This window comes from Ammodytes marinus, assembly GCF_949987685.1.
Source record: "Ammodytes marinus genome assembly, chromosome: 1".
Taxonomy (NCBI): Eukaryota; Metazoa; Chordata; class Actinopteri; order Uranoscopiformes; family Ammodytidae; genus Ammodytes; species Ammodytes marinus.
The window spans coordinates 38,914,804-38,932,303 of record NC_137230.1 but is presented as its reverse complement, the minus strand read 5'-3'; the positions used below and the strand labels follow the sequence as shown (position 1 = coordinate 38,932,303).

The following is a 17,500-nucleotide window of genomic DNA, read 5'->3' as shown; positions in this document are numbered from 1 at the left end:
TTTATTCAGTTATGAGAATAAACCTTAGAAAATGTTTCACTTATCTGACACACCCAAAGTTACACACTGTATCTTTGTTTTAAGTTAAGCCTTAGTGTGGACTCAGAGAGTAAAGGAATAGTGAGTGAGTGACTCAGCTCTTTGTGATGGTGAGGTGTGGTGTCCGGTAAACACAGCCACGTGTATCAAATGTGTTTTTAAAAACCTGTTCAAAAACCTCTGTTGACTTTCACCTCTTATGGGGTCGGCTGTGAAGGGTGTAGGTTGGTCATTGGTTGTACAAGTGTCCCTTTGTGTGTGCGTGTGCGTGCGTGCTTGCGTGAGTGAGTGAGTGAGTGTGTGTGTGTCTGGGCAAATTAGACACTGAACCCTAAATGTCTCCTGATAGTTAGCTTGCACCCTGCGTGGTAGCTGCTGCTGCTATCGGTGTATGAATGTGTGTGTGAATGGGTGAATGTGTACAAAACAATGTAAAGCGCTTTGAGTCTGTGAAAAACCAGGGAACAGAGCTTTAAAAGTGGAGTCTATTTACCATTTACCTAACCCTTGTTGAAGGTGGACGGGGTTATATATTTACTATGTAAATTGTTTGACCAGATGACTCTTTATGCACTACTGAGAAACGGCATTTCGTTTCATTTCCTGTATGGAAGTACAGTTTTTTGAAATGACAGTAAAGTGAATCTTGAATCTTACTGCATTGAAAGTACACACTGTCAGTGTTAAAGTCTAACCCTTCTTCGTTCTTTTCCCTCAGGATTCTGACTCTTTGGAGCAGTGCGTACAGTCGTCTCTGTCAGCGTTGTACCGGCCCTTTAAGGTGACATCACAGACTGTTCTCAATCAGGTTCTCAGATCGGTGGAGGGCGCCTACGGAGGGGACGCACTGCGATACCTCATACACTTCCTCCTTCCCGCCAAGACATTCTTAGAAAACCTGCAGCAACATGCCCGTGTGAGTATCCCTGGGTGTTTCATATGGTGTCTGGTATACAGGTGAAACTCGAAAAATTAGAATATCATGCAAAGGTTCATTTATTTCAGTAATTCAACTTAAAAGGTGAAAATAATATATTATATAGACTAACTACATGCAAAGTGAGATATTTCAAGCCTTTATTTGTTATAATTGTATTTATTATGGCTTACAGCTTATGAGAATTTTAATATTACATGAAATGCCCTTGTGAGTATCATTGGGTGTTGTGTTTCATTTGGTGTCTGTTATTATAATGGATTGGATTTATCTAGCGCTTTTCTAGTCACTCAAAGCGCTTTACAGGGTTCCAGGTTCCATTCATTCACACACAGTCATACTGGTGGTGGTAAACTACCATAGTAGCCACAGCTGCCCTGGGGCAGACTGACAGAAGCGTGGCTGCCATTCAGCGCCTACGGCCCCTCAGACCACCACCTCAAACATACAGCAGTCATACACATTCACACCAGGCAAGGTGGGTGAAGTGTCTTGCCCAAGGACACAACAACCATGGGAGATTTTACCCCCTAGATTCAAAGATTCTAAGTTTTTTATTTGTCATGTAGCCTACTCATACAGGATGAACAGTGAAATGTTTTTTTGACATTAACTGTACTTCTGTGCTCAAATAAAAAAATAAAAATAAAATAAAAATAATGCAATCAAGTACAATAAATGTTTTGTTATGCAGAGCAGAGTTGATTTTACCACCAATCGTTATCCTAGCACTCCTAAAAACTTTGGTGTAAGCAAAAAAGAAATCTAGAAAATGAATTCCTGCTAAAAATGTGTGTGAATGCTGAAAAGCTGACGATAAACTGTATAGCTAAAAGTTTAATGATTTGAGCAATTTAAAATAGTTTGATTGAAATTTTGAATTTTGATAAACGTTTGAAACTCGTAGATGTAATAGCAGCCACCACTAGTTTTACTACTAACACCCTCCTGTCTAACGGTACAGAAACGGTGTAGAAAACCAGAGAAGTTTAAAGTGTACCATATAAGGGCATAACAATGTGCAGACTAAATATAAATACATGAATGTAAAACTGATTTAAGTTTTAATTTTTAATTTTTCCTTTATTTATCCTCGAAAGATCAATTGATGGGTGTTACCCTCATTTACAATGATCTCGAGTAAAATTACAACACACACACAAACATAATGCAAATACTATTAAAGGAATACTCCACCCATACGGAACCGGCGTTCTATCATTATAAAATCACTATTATAATATAATGAATGAGGTTTTTCTTCCCTCAGTCTTCCCTCAGTCTTCCCTTGGCCCAGCTGTCCTGTTAATCCTAACCCTTACTGTGATGTCACAAGAAGGAAACTGTAGGGTTAGACAGTGAGACCATAAAACACTCTTTCTGCCTTTTCTCAGGCTAGGATGAACCGATTTCTAAAATCTTTGCACATTTATACTACATAGGATCTCCGAGTTCAATACACCTTCATATTCCAACCGGTGAAGTAGGCCTTTAAAACATTCAGATCAAATGGGTGAACTAGAACATTGCCTAACCAAAACAACAACAGAGGGAGGTGGGCTGATTCAAAATATGTTGGAAGTGACTTTGGATATGACACATTGCACACACACACACACACACACACACACACACACACACACACACACACACACACACACACACACACACACACACACACACACACACACACACACACACACACACACACACACACACACACACACACAGTGAATCTTGAGGCTTATGTCCTGTCATTATAATGAGTCACCAACATAACTACTGAGGGATCCCAAAACCTTCCCTTATATTCCATCAATGCTTTAGTCATCCTTCAGTCTCACACACACACACACACACACACACACACACACACACACACACACACACACACACACACACACACACACACACACACTGTGCTATTGGTGATAATCTCTGGATATACTCAGGGCTCTCACCAATGACTCTCTCACACACACACACACACACACACTTCCCTCTCTCTCTGGGCTTGTCTGTTCTTGCCCGGTAAACACTGTGCATTGCTACCTAGTGTGTCATGTTGTTGAATGAGTTACAGTTAAATGTGACTCACCAAACATACTAACCCTAGGTGTGTGTGTGTGTGTGTGTGTGTGTTTGTGTGTGTGTGTGTGTGTGTGTGTGTGCCAAATCAAAGTCATCTTGTGTTACCTTCTGTTTTCGGCGGTTGTGGTGAAGTGTGTAGGGTGATTCTCCCGTCTCCCCGCCACATGTCCAAGTGTCCCTGGGCAAAGAGACACTGAACCCTAAATGTCTCCTGATAGTTAGCTTGCACCCTGCGTGGTAGCTGCTGCTGCTGCTATCGGTGTATGTGTGTGTGTGAATGGTAATGTGGGAATGGGAGCAGGTCTCCCTTGAGAAAGAGTCTCCGGTCTCAAATAGGGGCTGGCCCGAATTATTCGAATATCCGATTATTCGTTTGTTAAATTAGTATTCGGAGCTCAATTCTGTATTCGGGATATTATTTTTATTTTTATTTTTTTTTTAAACATTTTTTTGCAAAGGTAGCTCAAACTGCAGTATATTTTGTCAGCAAATAATATTTGGATATACAAGTTATAAAACAATTGTAAAATGCAAATTAGACGTTCATTTAAAATATATTATCGAATTATTTGAACTTTGACCTAGTTGGCAGTTGCCCTTTCAAGAACCGGTGATATCAGCTGTAGTAGGCTGCGTGATGTTACCAGAGTGAGGCAAACTAAAAGCGTCACCAAGCGCAGGAGGGAGAGAGAGATGGAGGAAGAATAGATTGTGTTCCTAATAACTCTATAGGCTACCTCAACATTAGCGCGATTTCGGAAGGAAATGTAATGCTTGACGTAATGCTAACGTTAGCTTAGCTCAGCTGTTTGTTTACATTCAGCCATCGTCAACCGTGACTTGCTTGCATCATGGGAATAGGCGGTCAATAATGGATATAATATAAACACAAAAGACTATCAATATTGGATCTTTGTATGGATTTATAAATCGCCGAAAAGATGCATGTTCCTGGATGAATTGATAAGCTCCTGTATGGGTTATGATGGCGCGGAGGACAGCTGATTTGGAACGGAAAAACAGCTGTTTGCCTCCACGGGGAAAAAGTAAGGAACTCCGACTTTACTACCGTTCGAAAGTTATTAAAGCATCAACAGACTACGCAGCTTGCCGTCTCGGCTCACACACTCGGTTTCAGTGAGAACATTGGCATTATTAATGTTGGTTTGATTGTGTGTTTTTCTGGAACGAATATCCGAATATTCGCTCGGAAAAACCAACGAATACTCGAAGCTTGAAAAATGGCATTCGGGCCAGCCCTAGTCCCGATGTGATTCACCTGTAGAAATAAAAGCTTTTAACCCTGGAATGAAGACAAGAAGAAATCTCTTTGTTCCTGTGAGTTTATTCACAATGTAACTCAGTTTGTTCACACATCATGAGGAGATATTCACTTTGACAAACAAACGCTCAACAGAATCGTTGACTCCTCCTTTAAACCTGCAGTGTGCAGAATTTGGGGATTTTTGTCATAGCAGACTTGGTAGAAAATAATTATAATATCCACAAGTACGTTTAATTTAGTGCATAATAGCTGAACATTTTTTTTAGAATTATAATTTTTTCTCTTTTATCTCCATATTTCTCCATACCATGGACCAAGGCATTGGCGCCGCCATGTTGGAAGCGTCATAGTTGGAATGTCATAAGGTGCATTGTTTAAAATTTAGAATTGTTCTTGTCCTTGAAGGCAACTGTAGCTTCTGTTATTATTCTAAAGGGGTGGGGTTACCCAGGGAGCGTTGCATTCTTTCTAGAACTTTGTAGAACTTTCTTGATGATGTCATACTACACACTGCCCCTTTAAATAACTTCTGTCTAGTTCAATTTACTGAACTCAGCAGTGTCTGTAACACAGTTAACCATGACTCCAGCGTATAGCGGCTGAGTGAATGTGGTCTGGACTCTCTGGAGGAGAGTCATGGTTTCAGAGACGCTGTAGAAGGACAGAACACCTGCACTGTGATCCAGGTACACTCCTATTCTGGAGGACTGGGGACCTGAGACGGGAGTTTGGTCTTGTTTGTGCGTAAAGAGGCGAGTATTGAAACCAGCTCGTTCCAGGTACAGTCTTATTCTGGAGGATGGAGGATCTGAGGCGCGAGGATAAGAGACACGAGTACTAACTTTGTTGTGGAAAAAGTTATAACTGTGTGTAAAGGAGTCAAAATATAACGCGCAAGACTTGTCAGTGTATCCAAATGCGCTTCCTCCTCCTGCTCTGCCGATGGTCTTGTATGCGACTGCTACACCAACTCCAAACGCTCTCCACTCCACCTCCCAGTAACAACGTCCAGTCAGACTCTCTGAACTCAGGACCTGAGGACTAAAAGAGAATCTGTCTGTGTGACTAGGATAAGACTGTGGTGGACTCATGTATGTTGCTTTCCTGTTTCCATCAGATAATAACACCATTTTGTGTGCTGTGTTTGGATCCAGTGTGATCTCACGATAATATCTTAAGAAGTCAGCTCTGGTCTTGGGCTCTGGTTGAGGCAGTAGAACATCCACTTGAGTCTCTGTCAGTGAGATGTTTGGCCCTGTGTGTGTCATTGTCAGTGAGATGCTTGTCCATGTCTCTCTCAGGACGTCCTGTAGTGTATCTCTGGCTTCTGACACAGCCGCTGTCATGTCCTCAAAGTATCTCAGAGGACGGATGCTGATGCTGGATGGTGAGTGAGTAGATTCACTGAGTGCTGTCAGTGAGATGCTTGTCCATGTCTCTCTCAGGACGTCCTGTAGCTTCTCTCTGGCTTCTGACACAGCCGCTGTCACGTCCTCAAAGTATTTCAGAGGACGGATGTTGATGCTGGATGGTGAGTGAGTAGATTCACTGAGTGCTGACAGTGAGCGGTAGTCCTGTAGAAACTGGTTGTGATCCTCTGTGTGTGACGGGGAAGAAAATTAGGAACATACAGTATCTGAAATTAACTGGAAAATGATTTGTGTAGTTTAGAGAATTCGAAGTACTTTCCTACACACACAACTCAAATCTATACTGATCCTCCATTATATCCTTAAAACTAGTATGGCAGAGCAATTTGATCAAACATATTTCACAGGGACACAGAAAGAAAAAGAGAATTTCCTACCGTGTTGTGCCAGCGTCTTCAGCTCAGCGTCTCTCCTCTTCAGCTCAGTGATCTCCTGCTCCAGCTTCTCCTGAAGATCTCTGACTTGACTCACGTCAGTTTGCTGCTTGTTTCTGAGCTGCTGCTTCACATCAGAGCTTGTTCTCTGGATGAGACGGATCAGCTCGGTGAAGGTCTTCTCACTGTGCTCCACTGCTTTATCAGCAGAGCCATCGATAGCCTCCACTTTGTGTTGGAGCAGCTGCACATGTTTCTCTACGTCTGTGATTCTCTGCTGGATGTTTAGTCGACTCCCCTCCAGCTCTCTCTGCCTCTCAGTGCGTTCTACTGCAGCTGACACTGTGTCGTGGCCTTTGTGTTCGTCCATTGAACACAGATAACAGATACACTGCTGATCAGTACGGCAGAATATCTTCATCACCTCATCATGACGAGGGCAGAGGTTCTCCTGGAGGTTCTTGGAGGGCTCCACCAGCTTGTGTTTCTTTAAAGGAGCCACATCATAGTGAGGCTGGAGGTGTTTCTCACAGTAAGAGGCCACACACTGCAGACAGGACTTGAAGGCTTTCAGTTTTCTCCCAGTGCAGAAATCACAGGCCACATCTCCAGGTCCAGAATCTGGAAAGTTTGGATAAAAGCTTGATTTTAAATCTTGTGTTTTCAAGGCTTGAAATCTGAACACATTTCTGGATATATTCTTCTAGACATGCAAAGAACGACCCGGGCTGGATTCTAACCCGGGTCTCATGTGAAGAGGACTGAGACTCTATGGAGGGGGGGGGGTCTAACCACTACACCACAAGCGCCCCCCGACAGGCAATACTTTATTAGTTATTCAAAAGCTTTATTAGGTGCTTGTGAAAAACACCATTTCATAGATAGGTTAATGTATTCTTTTCCTCCATATAAACAGTATATTCAAAGAAAATGTTAAACTTTGATCTTGAAAGTGCTGGAAAAGTACTTGAATTTTAATCTTAAAAAAAGTTTCACAAACCTCGATTAAAGCAGTGATCAGCAGCAGCAGCTTGGAGTCCAGTCTTCTTCAGTTGCTCCACTAGATCTGCTAACATGGTGTTTTTCAGCAGCACAGGCCTCGTTGCAAAGGCCTGCCTACACTGAGGGCAGCTGTAGCGTTTCTTCTGGTCCTCTCCATCCCAGTGGGTTTTAATACAGTCCATACAGTAGCTGTGTCCACAGTTAAGACCCACCGGAACCTTCAGTAGATCCAGACATATCGAACAAGAGAAAGATTCCCTGTCCAAGTGAACTCCGCTCTGAGCCATGTCTCCTCTCTGTGTGTGTCAGCGACTGCCTGAGTTACACACACACACTTCCTGAAAAACAGCTAGTCTGAGCTCCGATCTGAACAACATGTGAGTGTGTCTGTGTCTGTGTGTGTGTGTGTGTGTGAGTGCAGTGAATGGGGCCTATCAGCTCACCACGTGATAGTGGCAAACTTTAGCTCTAAAAGCGGGAGGGACAAGGACACACACACACACACACAGAGGGAGGGGTTATCTAGCTGTGTAGAAAGGCATACTGTTTGCAGAACCAGATTTTCTTTCTCTAACTGAACTATTCAACATGTTTGTAATGTTCCCTGGTCATTTACACTCTCTGGCTTTTACAGAAGCTTCTATAAAGTCCCAGGTTGCAACATCAGTTCACTATAGGCTGGTATTTATCAGTATGAACTTTGAAACACAGTCGGCTAGAAATCCTAGAAATCCTTCACATTGCTTGTTCAGGCCTTCGATCCGGGCTCCTCCCTCCTCTAGATCTTCCATGGAGTCAATCTAACTTAAAGGAACACTTCACCCATAAGGAACCAGCGTTCTATCATTATAAAATCCCTATTATAATATAATGTATGAGGTTTTTCTTCCCTCAGTCTTCCCTTGGCCCAGCTGTCCTGTTAATCCTTAATCCTTTTGCCATGTTTGATGTCACACATGGGAAAATGTAGGGGTTAGACAGTAAGACCATAAAACACTCTTTCTGCCTTTTCTCAGGCTAGGATGAACGGATTTCTAAAATGATTGCACATTTATAGTTCATAGGATCTCAGAGTTCAATACACCTTCATATTCCCACCGGTGAAGTAGGTCTTTAATCTGGTTCCTCGCCTGAGAACTCTTTACCTTGGGAAAGTGTACCAGGAGCCCAAGCCTCCATTAACATGTTCATTAGGAAACACAAACCTCTCCACCACAGTGAGGAGATGGTTCCAAGAGAGGTTGACAAAATAATCATTATGCTTTAATCATTTTAATGTTGGTCAAATAATTATTCAGTATAAAATTAAGAACATTTTCAAATATTCCTGATTTTTATTGTGGCCATTTTACGTAAATGGGCTAAACATTTTTTTTTTTTTTTATCTGGTTGCTTGAGACTCAAACCATAATTGTTCGATAGACCCTCAACTACAAATTAGAAGTGAAATGGAACTGACTGAGTGTCCAGGCACTCCACTATGTATCTGTCAATCCATCTATCTATCCCTCTCTCCCTCTATCCACTCAAAGGCATATGTCCGAACACCAAATTGGTCACAGATCTTTAAGTGTATGTGAGATTAAAGTATTCGCCCTTTTTAATATAATTACAAATCAAAAAGTATATTCATGACTCCTCTGCTCTCCACAGGTTCAGTGTTGTGGTGTGTCGTCTGGTCTGTCTGTCTGTCTGTCTGTCTGTCTGTCTGTCTGTCTGTCTGTCTGTCTGTCTGTCTGTCTGTCTGTCTATCTATCTATCTATCTATCTATCTATCTATCTATCTATCTATCCCTCCATCTATCTATCCATCTATCTAACACCAGTCTCCTCTCCTCTCCACAGGCCCAGTGTCGTGATGTATCTTCAGCTCTTGACGCCGGTTGGCCTCTGTGTGTCCAGGAGAAGCTAGTCATCCATCTCTGCCCTCTCGACACACACCTGGTCGGCCCAGGTGACTTCTACCTGCTGCTTTCACTTCCTGATCGGACCCTTGACTCCTCCCCTTCCTCGCCACAACTTTACCTCTGCAGCCAATCAAATCCTGCCATCGACGGCAATGAAATAAACAACCAATCGGCTAGTTACTTGGACATTGGCTGTGTTGAACATGTTGGAATAAATAACCAATCAGCTATCAGTGGCAGTGGTGGAAACAATGTTGAAAAGCAGACAATTTCGGAGCTAGCTTTGCGTTCGCTTTTCACCATGGCTTGGTTGGACTCTGTTAATACGGAGCGGGAAAGGAAAGGAGTGGCGAGGCTGGAACGCTGTCTCATCGCCGGACAAAAAGATGTGTTCAGGGTCCCGTGGGAAGACCTGGTTTACCCACAATGCATCAGCAAGACCGGCACGCCACCGGACAAGGGCAAGGGTAAAGATCCGGATGTTAACAATGGAGATATGATCAGTAATATATCGCCAACACAGTGTGGAGAGACGGAAAACAACACCTCAGGACCAGATGTAACCGATGGATTTAACTTCACTACGGATGTTAAAGATGGTGATAAGTTCATTAATGTGTTGCCGTTTGGAGATACTAAAAACGCCTCTGGATTTTTCTACCCACAATCCATCAGCAAGACGCGCCCCTCCCTGGACAAAAACGGCTTATCCGGTAACGATGGAAATATGTTCACTAATTTATCGCAGTGTCAGGATTCTAAAAACACCTCTGGACCAGATGTAGCCGACGGATTTATCTTCACTCACACATCACATTTCGGAGATGTTAAAATCACCTCAGCACCGGTTATTAAGCTCCTCCCATCTGCTATAAAGACCGACCAATCAGCAGTGAGCGTTGGCGGTGACAGTGATGACTCGGAGGGAGAGTATGTGGAGTTGTCGGAGATCCCTCTTCCTCGATTCTCTCCACAGAAAGGCTCTCTGACCCAGTCGATCAGTCTGCAGCACCGGGCCAGAACCAGCACATATAACGCTCCATTTACACCTTTCAAAGCCATCGCAAGAACTCCTCAAAATGGCATAAACAGCACTTCAAACACACCTAACAACACAGCCACACACACTCACAACAATGCCTCACACACACCCAACAACACAGTCACACACACACCTCAAAACGCAGCCGAAATCGCCACACACACATCTCAAAACGCTGCACACACACTTAACAACAACAACGCTTCATATACAACTCGCAACACATCAAACACTGCCACACACACACTTCAAAAAGCATCTGAAACCCACACACACACATCTAACCAAACAAGTGCTACTGCCACACACACGGAGGTTGGTAACCAGACCAGTGTTTGCTCCAGACTCATTGAGGAAAACCTGAACACAAACAATATCTCCACACACACAACTCACAACGCCATCGCACACACACCGCACAACAGCACACACACTGCCTCATACACACATGAAAACACAGCCACAGACGCACTTCACAACACAGCCAACACAGTCGCACACACACCTAAAAACACAGACACACACACACCACACAACAGCACACACACTGCCTCATACACACATGAAAACATAGCCAAAATATCCACAGACGCACTTCACAACACAGCCAACACAGTCGCACACACACCTAAAAACACAGACACACACACACCCCACGATGGCACACACACTGCTTCACACACACCTCAAAACACATTAAACACTGCCACACACACACCTGACCTAACGGCTGCTACACGCCACTCTTCTGCTGCTCGGGCTGCTGCCTGTGTGGAAGTGGGCAAACAGACTGGACTTTGCTCTAAGCTCATAGAGGACAACTTTACCCATGATGTGGATTCTAGTGGACCGGTCACGCTCTCCCCTGTCTCCCCCGTTTCCCCACTAATCCTGGTCCTCACAACTTCAACCATTCGCCAGACGGACGGCGGCAAGACACACGGACACACTGAAGGTACTGACGCGAACACAGGACTTAATAATGACGAGAGAGAGACAGAGAAGCATGGAGAGATTGTTTCGGATGGTGAAAGAAGTGACGAGAAGGGACACACAGTCGAAAACATAGCACACACAGTCACACACACAGTCACACACACAGTCACACACACACCTCGCGACAATACAGACAACACTGCTACATATCCAGCTGCTACACACACACTTATTAACTCAGAGAAAGAAATCACCACAGAGCCACATCTCAACGACATGGGACACACAAATCAGAATGCGTCCGACATTGCCACACACACACTCCAACAGGCAGCACACTCTGGCACAGACACAGACGCACACACAGACAAAACAGAAGCACACACACCTGACCTAACTGTTGCTACAACACACTCGGAGGTGGATAACCAGACAGGATTCATTGAAGAAAACACGGACAAAATCACCACACACACACATGAACACACACTTCAAAACGCTACACACACAGACAGAAACATTGGACTCACAACTCATGTAACTAAAGCAAAGCAGGAAATGTCAGTGTCTGATGATGATGGGGAAGAGAAGGATAGGACAGACAACAACACAGCACACACAGATACACACACACCTCACAGTAACACAGTCAAAAATAACACACACACAGATACAGACACACTGCCCAACAAGGACATAGCAGTCACACTTACACCTTACCTAACTACCACTACAACACACTCCTACCATGCTTGTGTGGAGGTCGGTAACACACATCAAAGTCCCGAACACACACTCCAAAACACAGTCGCACACACACCTCAAAACACGGACAAAATCGACACAGACACACTTGGAAACACAGCCATACACACACCAGTAAACACAACTCATGTAACTAAAGCAAAGCAGGAAATGTCAGTGTCTGATGATGATGGTGAAGAGGAGGATAGGACAGACTATGACACAGCACACACAGATACACACACACCTCTCAAAAACACAGTCAAAAATAACACACACACAGATACACACACACTTCACAGCACGGACAAAATTGCCACGGACACACGCGGAAACACAGCCGCACACAAACCACACGTGCCGACAGCAAATAATGAAATGTTGGTGTCGGCTGGTGAAAGTGTAGAACATTCGGACGAGTTGGAATGGAGAAAAGATGGAGAGAATGGAGAAAGAATTGAAGAGACAGAGTTGGATGGAGAGAATGATAGAGGTGAAGAGACAGAGTTGGAGGAAATGGAAGTCGAAGAGGAGGTTCAGGTTATCGAGAAGAAGATTCAAGAAAGAACGAAGGATGAGCAAGTCATGAAAAGGAATGAGAGAGAAAATAGGACAGGAGCTAGAAACACACACAGGGCTGAGGAGGAGTCTTGTACGGATACACAGTCAAGGGAATCGTTTTCGGGATTTAAGACACCACACACTGACACACCAGGGCAAGTTTGGAAGGAACCGTTGGAGTTTACAGACGGACAAGTAGAGGGAGAGAAGGAGAGAATCTGTGAAAATACACCGAATCCTTATAAAGCACAAAACACACACGTCGGGGACTCTTACTCTGAAAAGCACAGCCAACATGCACATTCTGAAGGCTCTGAAGACTTTTATTTTGAAGGCAGTCAGGCAGTAACACACACAGAGTCGCCAGTGATGGAGCCAGAATCACTGTGGACGAAACCAGAGGAGTCACGGACGGAAACACACTTTGAGCAAAACAACACACCACACACTCATCACAGTTCACAAAGCACACGTCATCCAGAAGGCTCTTATTCTGAAAAGCACAGTCAAAATGCACTTTCCGAGGGATCTGAGGACTTTTATTGTGAAAGGATCACACCACAAACGCACTCCAATGATGAATTGTATGTGGAAAATAAGACTACTGCGCTACTAAGACATGCTAAGGACTCTTCTGAAAACAAGGAGTGTTCTGTTGAAAATACTAGACAAAACACTCAACCAGAGGAGTCTTATTCTGAAAAGCCAAGTCAACAGGCACATTCTGAAGGCTCTGGGGACTCTTATTGTGAAAGGATCACCCTACAAACGCACTCCAATGAGTTGTGTCCGGAGAATAATGCACAAAATAGTCAACCAGGGGAGTCTTACTCTGAAAAACCAAGCCAACATGCACATTCTGAAGGCTCTGGGGACTCTTATTGTGAAAATAAAACACTACAGAGACATTCTAAGGACTCTTATTCTGGAAACACACGGCTAATGAATTCTGTAGAGTGTTCTGTTAAAAATAACAGACAAAACACACAACCAGAGGAGTCTTATTCTGAAAAGCCAAGTCAACAGGCACATTCTGAAGGCTCTGGGGACTCTTATTGTGAAAATAAAACAAATCACACTAATCATAACACTGCAAACTCACACTCTGAGGACAGTAGCTGTGGAAAGATCAGCCTAAAAACGCAGTCTGAAGACCTTTACTCTGAAAAACCAAGCCAACAGGCACATTCTGAAGGCTCTGGGGACTCTTATTGTGAAAGTAAAACACTACAGAGACATTCTAAGGACCCTTATTCTGGAGAAACAACGGCAGCAAATTCTGAAGAGTGTTCTGTTGAAGATAATGCACAAAACACACAACCAGGGGAGTCTTATTCTGAAAAACCAAGTCAACATGAACATTCTGAAGGCTCCGGGGACTCTTATTGTGAAAATAAAACAAATCACACTAATCACAACACTGGAAAAACACACTCTGAGGACAGTAGCTGTGGAAAGATCAGCCTATTAACACAGTCTGAAGACCTTTCTGTTGATGATACTAGACAAAACACTCAACCAGAGGACCGTTATTCTGAAAAGCCAAGTCAACAGGCACATTCTGAAGGCTCCGGGGACTTTTATTGTGAAAGGATCCCCCTACAAACGCACTCCAATGAGTTGTGTCCGGAAAACAATGTGCTACAAAGACATTCTAAAGACTCTTACACTGAAGACACACCACCAACAAATTCTGTAGAGTGCTCTGATGACAATACTACACAAAACCCTCAACCAGGGGAGTCTTACTCTGAAAAACCAAGCCAACAGGCACATTCTGAAGGCTCTGGGGACTCTTATTGTGAAAGTAAAACACTACAGAGACAGTCTAAAGACCCTTCTACTGAGCACACCACTCCACCTGTCACTCACACACAGATTGACACACCAGACATGTGTCAATCACTTTGGACGGAACCCGGGGAGTCATGTGCTACACACACACACTCTGAGGACTCTTACTCTGAAATTAATCATTCAGAGTGTAAAGGGGAGAAACAGGAAGAGGAAGTGGAAGTGATCAGCTGTGAAGAGTTTCAAAATGAAGGTACAGAAACCGGATTTTACTACAAAATATCATTCACAATCTTTCCCTGCGTTCCAATTCTCCTCCTCTTTCTCTCTCTCTCTCTCTTTCTCTCTCTCTCTCTCTCTCTCTCTCCCTCTCTGTCTCTCTCTCTCTCTCTGTCTCTCTCTCTCTCTCTCACTCTCTCTCTCCCTCTCTCTCTCTCTCTCTCTCTCTCTCTTTCTCTTTCTCTGTCTCTCTCTCTCTCTCTTTCTCTCTCTCTGTCTCTCCCTCTCTCTCTCTCTCTCTCTCTCTCTCTCCTCCATACTACATCTGACCTTAAACAGTATCTAGTTAGTATGCAGTATGCTACAACTGGGACAGACTTTAACTTATTTATTTCATCCTAACATGGCTCCTTGATCTTGCCTCTTGCTTATATATCCGTCTCATCGCTGGTTGTTTTCACTGGGAGGCTCAGTCCATGTGATGTAACTTCAGGTTAAAACCCCTTTTCCAACACAGAAACTTCCCCCAGGAACTAGGAACCTTTAATTAATTTAATTTAATTTATTTAATGGATTGGATTTATCTAGCTCTTTCCTAGCCACTCAAAGCTCTTTACAGGGTTCCAGGTTCCATTCATTCACACACAGTCATACTGGTGGTGGTAAACTACCATAGTAGCCACAGCTGCCCTGGGGCAGACTGACGGAAGCGTGGCTGCCATTCAGCGCCTACGGCCCCTCAGACCACCACCTCAAACATACAGCGGTCACACACATAAATCTTGTTCCAAGGTCATTGATTAAAGGTGCAGTCAGTGATTCTGGAGAACGCTTGTTGTCAAAATCAGTGAATATCTCCTCATGATCCACTACCTGTCTGTACTGTGTGTGCGCACAGACAGGTAGAGGATCATGAGGAGATATTCACTGATTTTGACAAGAAGTGATTTTGCCAACAAGCGTTCTCCAGAATCACTGACTCCAAGTTTAACTCTGATTTACCCTGGGATAAAGTACTTTACAAAGGTCCAGGAACTTTGTTTAGAACCCGGTTCCTCCTAGCTTCTGTGGTGGAAAAGCTGCCAAACTCTTACCCTGCGTTCCAATCCCCATACTTCCCTACTATTTAGTATGCCAGAAAAAGATTTAGGATGACCCAATACATACATGTCAATTGTAGTATGCTGAAAATACATAAATGCCCCACTAACTCCAATAGCATTTTGATTCTGATTTTTTTTTTCTCCTGTCTGTGGCCCTAAAACTCTTCTGTACTTTAGTATGTAGTGTAGTAAAAAGACTAAAACTCTTCTGTACTTTAGTATGTAGTGTAGTAAAAAGACTAAAACTCTTCTGTACTTTAGTATGTAGTGTAGTAAAAAGACTAAAACTCTTATGTACTTTAGTATGTAGTGTAGGAAAAAGACTAAAACTCTTCTGTACTTTAGTATGTAGTGTAGTAAAAAGACTAAAACTCTTCTGTACTTTAGAATGTAGTGTAGTAAAAAGACTGAAACTCTTCTGTACTTTAGTATGTAGTGTAGTAAAAAGACTAAAACTCTTCTGTACTTTAGTATGTAGTGTAGTAAAAAGACTAAAACTCTTCTGTACTTTAGTATGTAGTGTAGTAAAAGGACTAAAACTCTTCTGTACTTTAGTATGTAGTGTAGTAAAAAGACTAAAACTCTTCTGTACTTTAGTATGTAGTGTAGTAAAAAGACTAAAACTCTTCTGTACTTTAGTATGTAGTGTAGTAAAAAGACTAAAACTCTTCTGTACTTTAGTATGTAGTGTAGTAAAAAGACTAAAACTCTTCTGTACTTTAGTATGTAGTGTAGTAAAAAGACTAAAACTCTTCTGTACTTTAGTATGTAGTGTAGTAAAAAGAAAGAGTATGTGATTTGGAACGCAGGGATACTGTCCTCATTGACAATTTGCCCTTCCACCTTCCACCTCTTCCTGCTTTTCATTCCTCTTCCTCTGATTGGATGAATTAATCCTCCTCCTTTTTTTTTTACCTTTTTCACTCTTTCCATCACCAACTGCTGCATTACACACACACACACACACACACACTCTCTCACACACACACACACACACACACACACACACACACACACACACACACACACACACACACACAGACAGACAGACAGACAGACAGACAGACAGACAGACAGACAGACAGACAGACAGACAGACAGACAGACAGACAGACAGACAGACAGACAGACAGACAGACAGACAGACAGACAGACAGACAGACAGACAGACAGACAGACTCTCACACACAGACACACACAGACACACACACACACACACACACACACACACACACACACACACAAACAAACACACACTGAGAGAGAGACACACACACTCCTCCTTTTTTCACTCTTCATCACCGACTTCTGCATTAATCACAGAACTATCAGATTCCATCCGTTCTTATTAACACATTCACACGGCTGAATCCTAATTATCTAGATGTGTCCGTGTTGTCAGCTGATTATGAATGGAGACGTGTGACGGGGCGACTGTGGCTCAGGTGGTAGAGCGGGTCGGCCGATGATCAAAGGGTTGGAGGTTCGATCCCCGCCCTGCCACCTGTGTCATGGTTGTTGTGTCCTTGGGCAAGACACTTCACCCACCTTGCCTCGTGTGAATGTCGATAGTTAGCTGCTGCTATCGGTGTATGAATGTGTGTGTGAATGGTAACGTGGGAAAGGAAAACAGGTCTCCCTTGAAAAAGAGTCTTCAGTCTCAATGGGATTTACCTGCAGAAATAAAGGATAGAAGATGTATGATGGACGATTGAGATCATTTAGTTTGTACTACATGGCAGGTTGACTTCTCTTACATTCTGTTTTCATTTAGTTAGCTCGCTGGTTTACTGTGCTTTTATTTTCTATGCAGATTGTAAAGCTCTCTGTGATCCTGTCTGTGAGAAGCGCTATAAATACATTTTACTTACTTTCTTACATGAACCTAACCTCTATCTCACGTTTGTGTGCGTGCGTGTGTTTGCGCGTGTGTGTGTGTCTGTGTGTGTGTCTCTCTCTCTCTGTGTGCGTTTGTGTATGTCTGTCTGTGTGTGTTTGTCTGTCTGTCTGTCTGTCTGTCTCTCTCTCTCTCTCTG

The 17,500-nt window shown here is 43.2% G+C and overlaps 2 protein-coding genes across 2 annotated transcripts in view; one reads left to right on the top strand and one right to left on the bottom strand.

Moving 5' to 3' along the window:
* The window catches only part of LOC307253415 (uncharacterized protein), a 78,325-nt gene that overhangs the window by 16,946 nt on the left and 43,879 nt on the right, over positions 1-17,500 (top strand). The window contains exons 2-3 of the mRNA XM_080031450.1: positions 758-955; positions 9,004-14,395. Of these exons, the coding sequence (XP_079887576.1) occupies positions 758-955; positions 9,004-14,395 (5,590 nt within the window). The remainder of the gene's footprint in view (positions 1-757; positions 956-9,003; positions 14,396-17,500) is intronic.
* Positions 4,434-7,455, bottom strand: LOC307253651 (tripartite motif-containing protein 16-like). Its single transcript, XM_080031772.1, has 3 exons — positions 7,157-7,455; positions 6,160-6,777; positions 4,434-5,949 (listed from the first exon to the last, which is right to left on the bottom strand). Exons 1-3 carry the CDS (start codon positions 7,443-7,445, stop codon positions 4,886-4,888), a joined length of 1,971 nt encoding a protein of 656 aa, XP_079887898.1. The 5' UTR covers positions 7,446-7,455; the 3' UTR covers positions 4,434-4,885.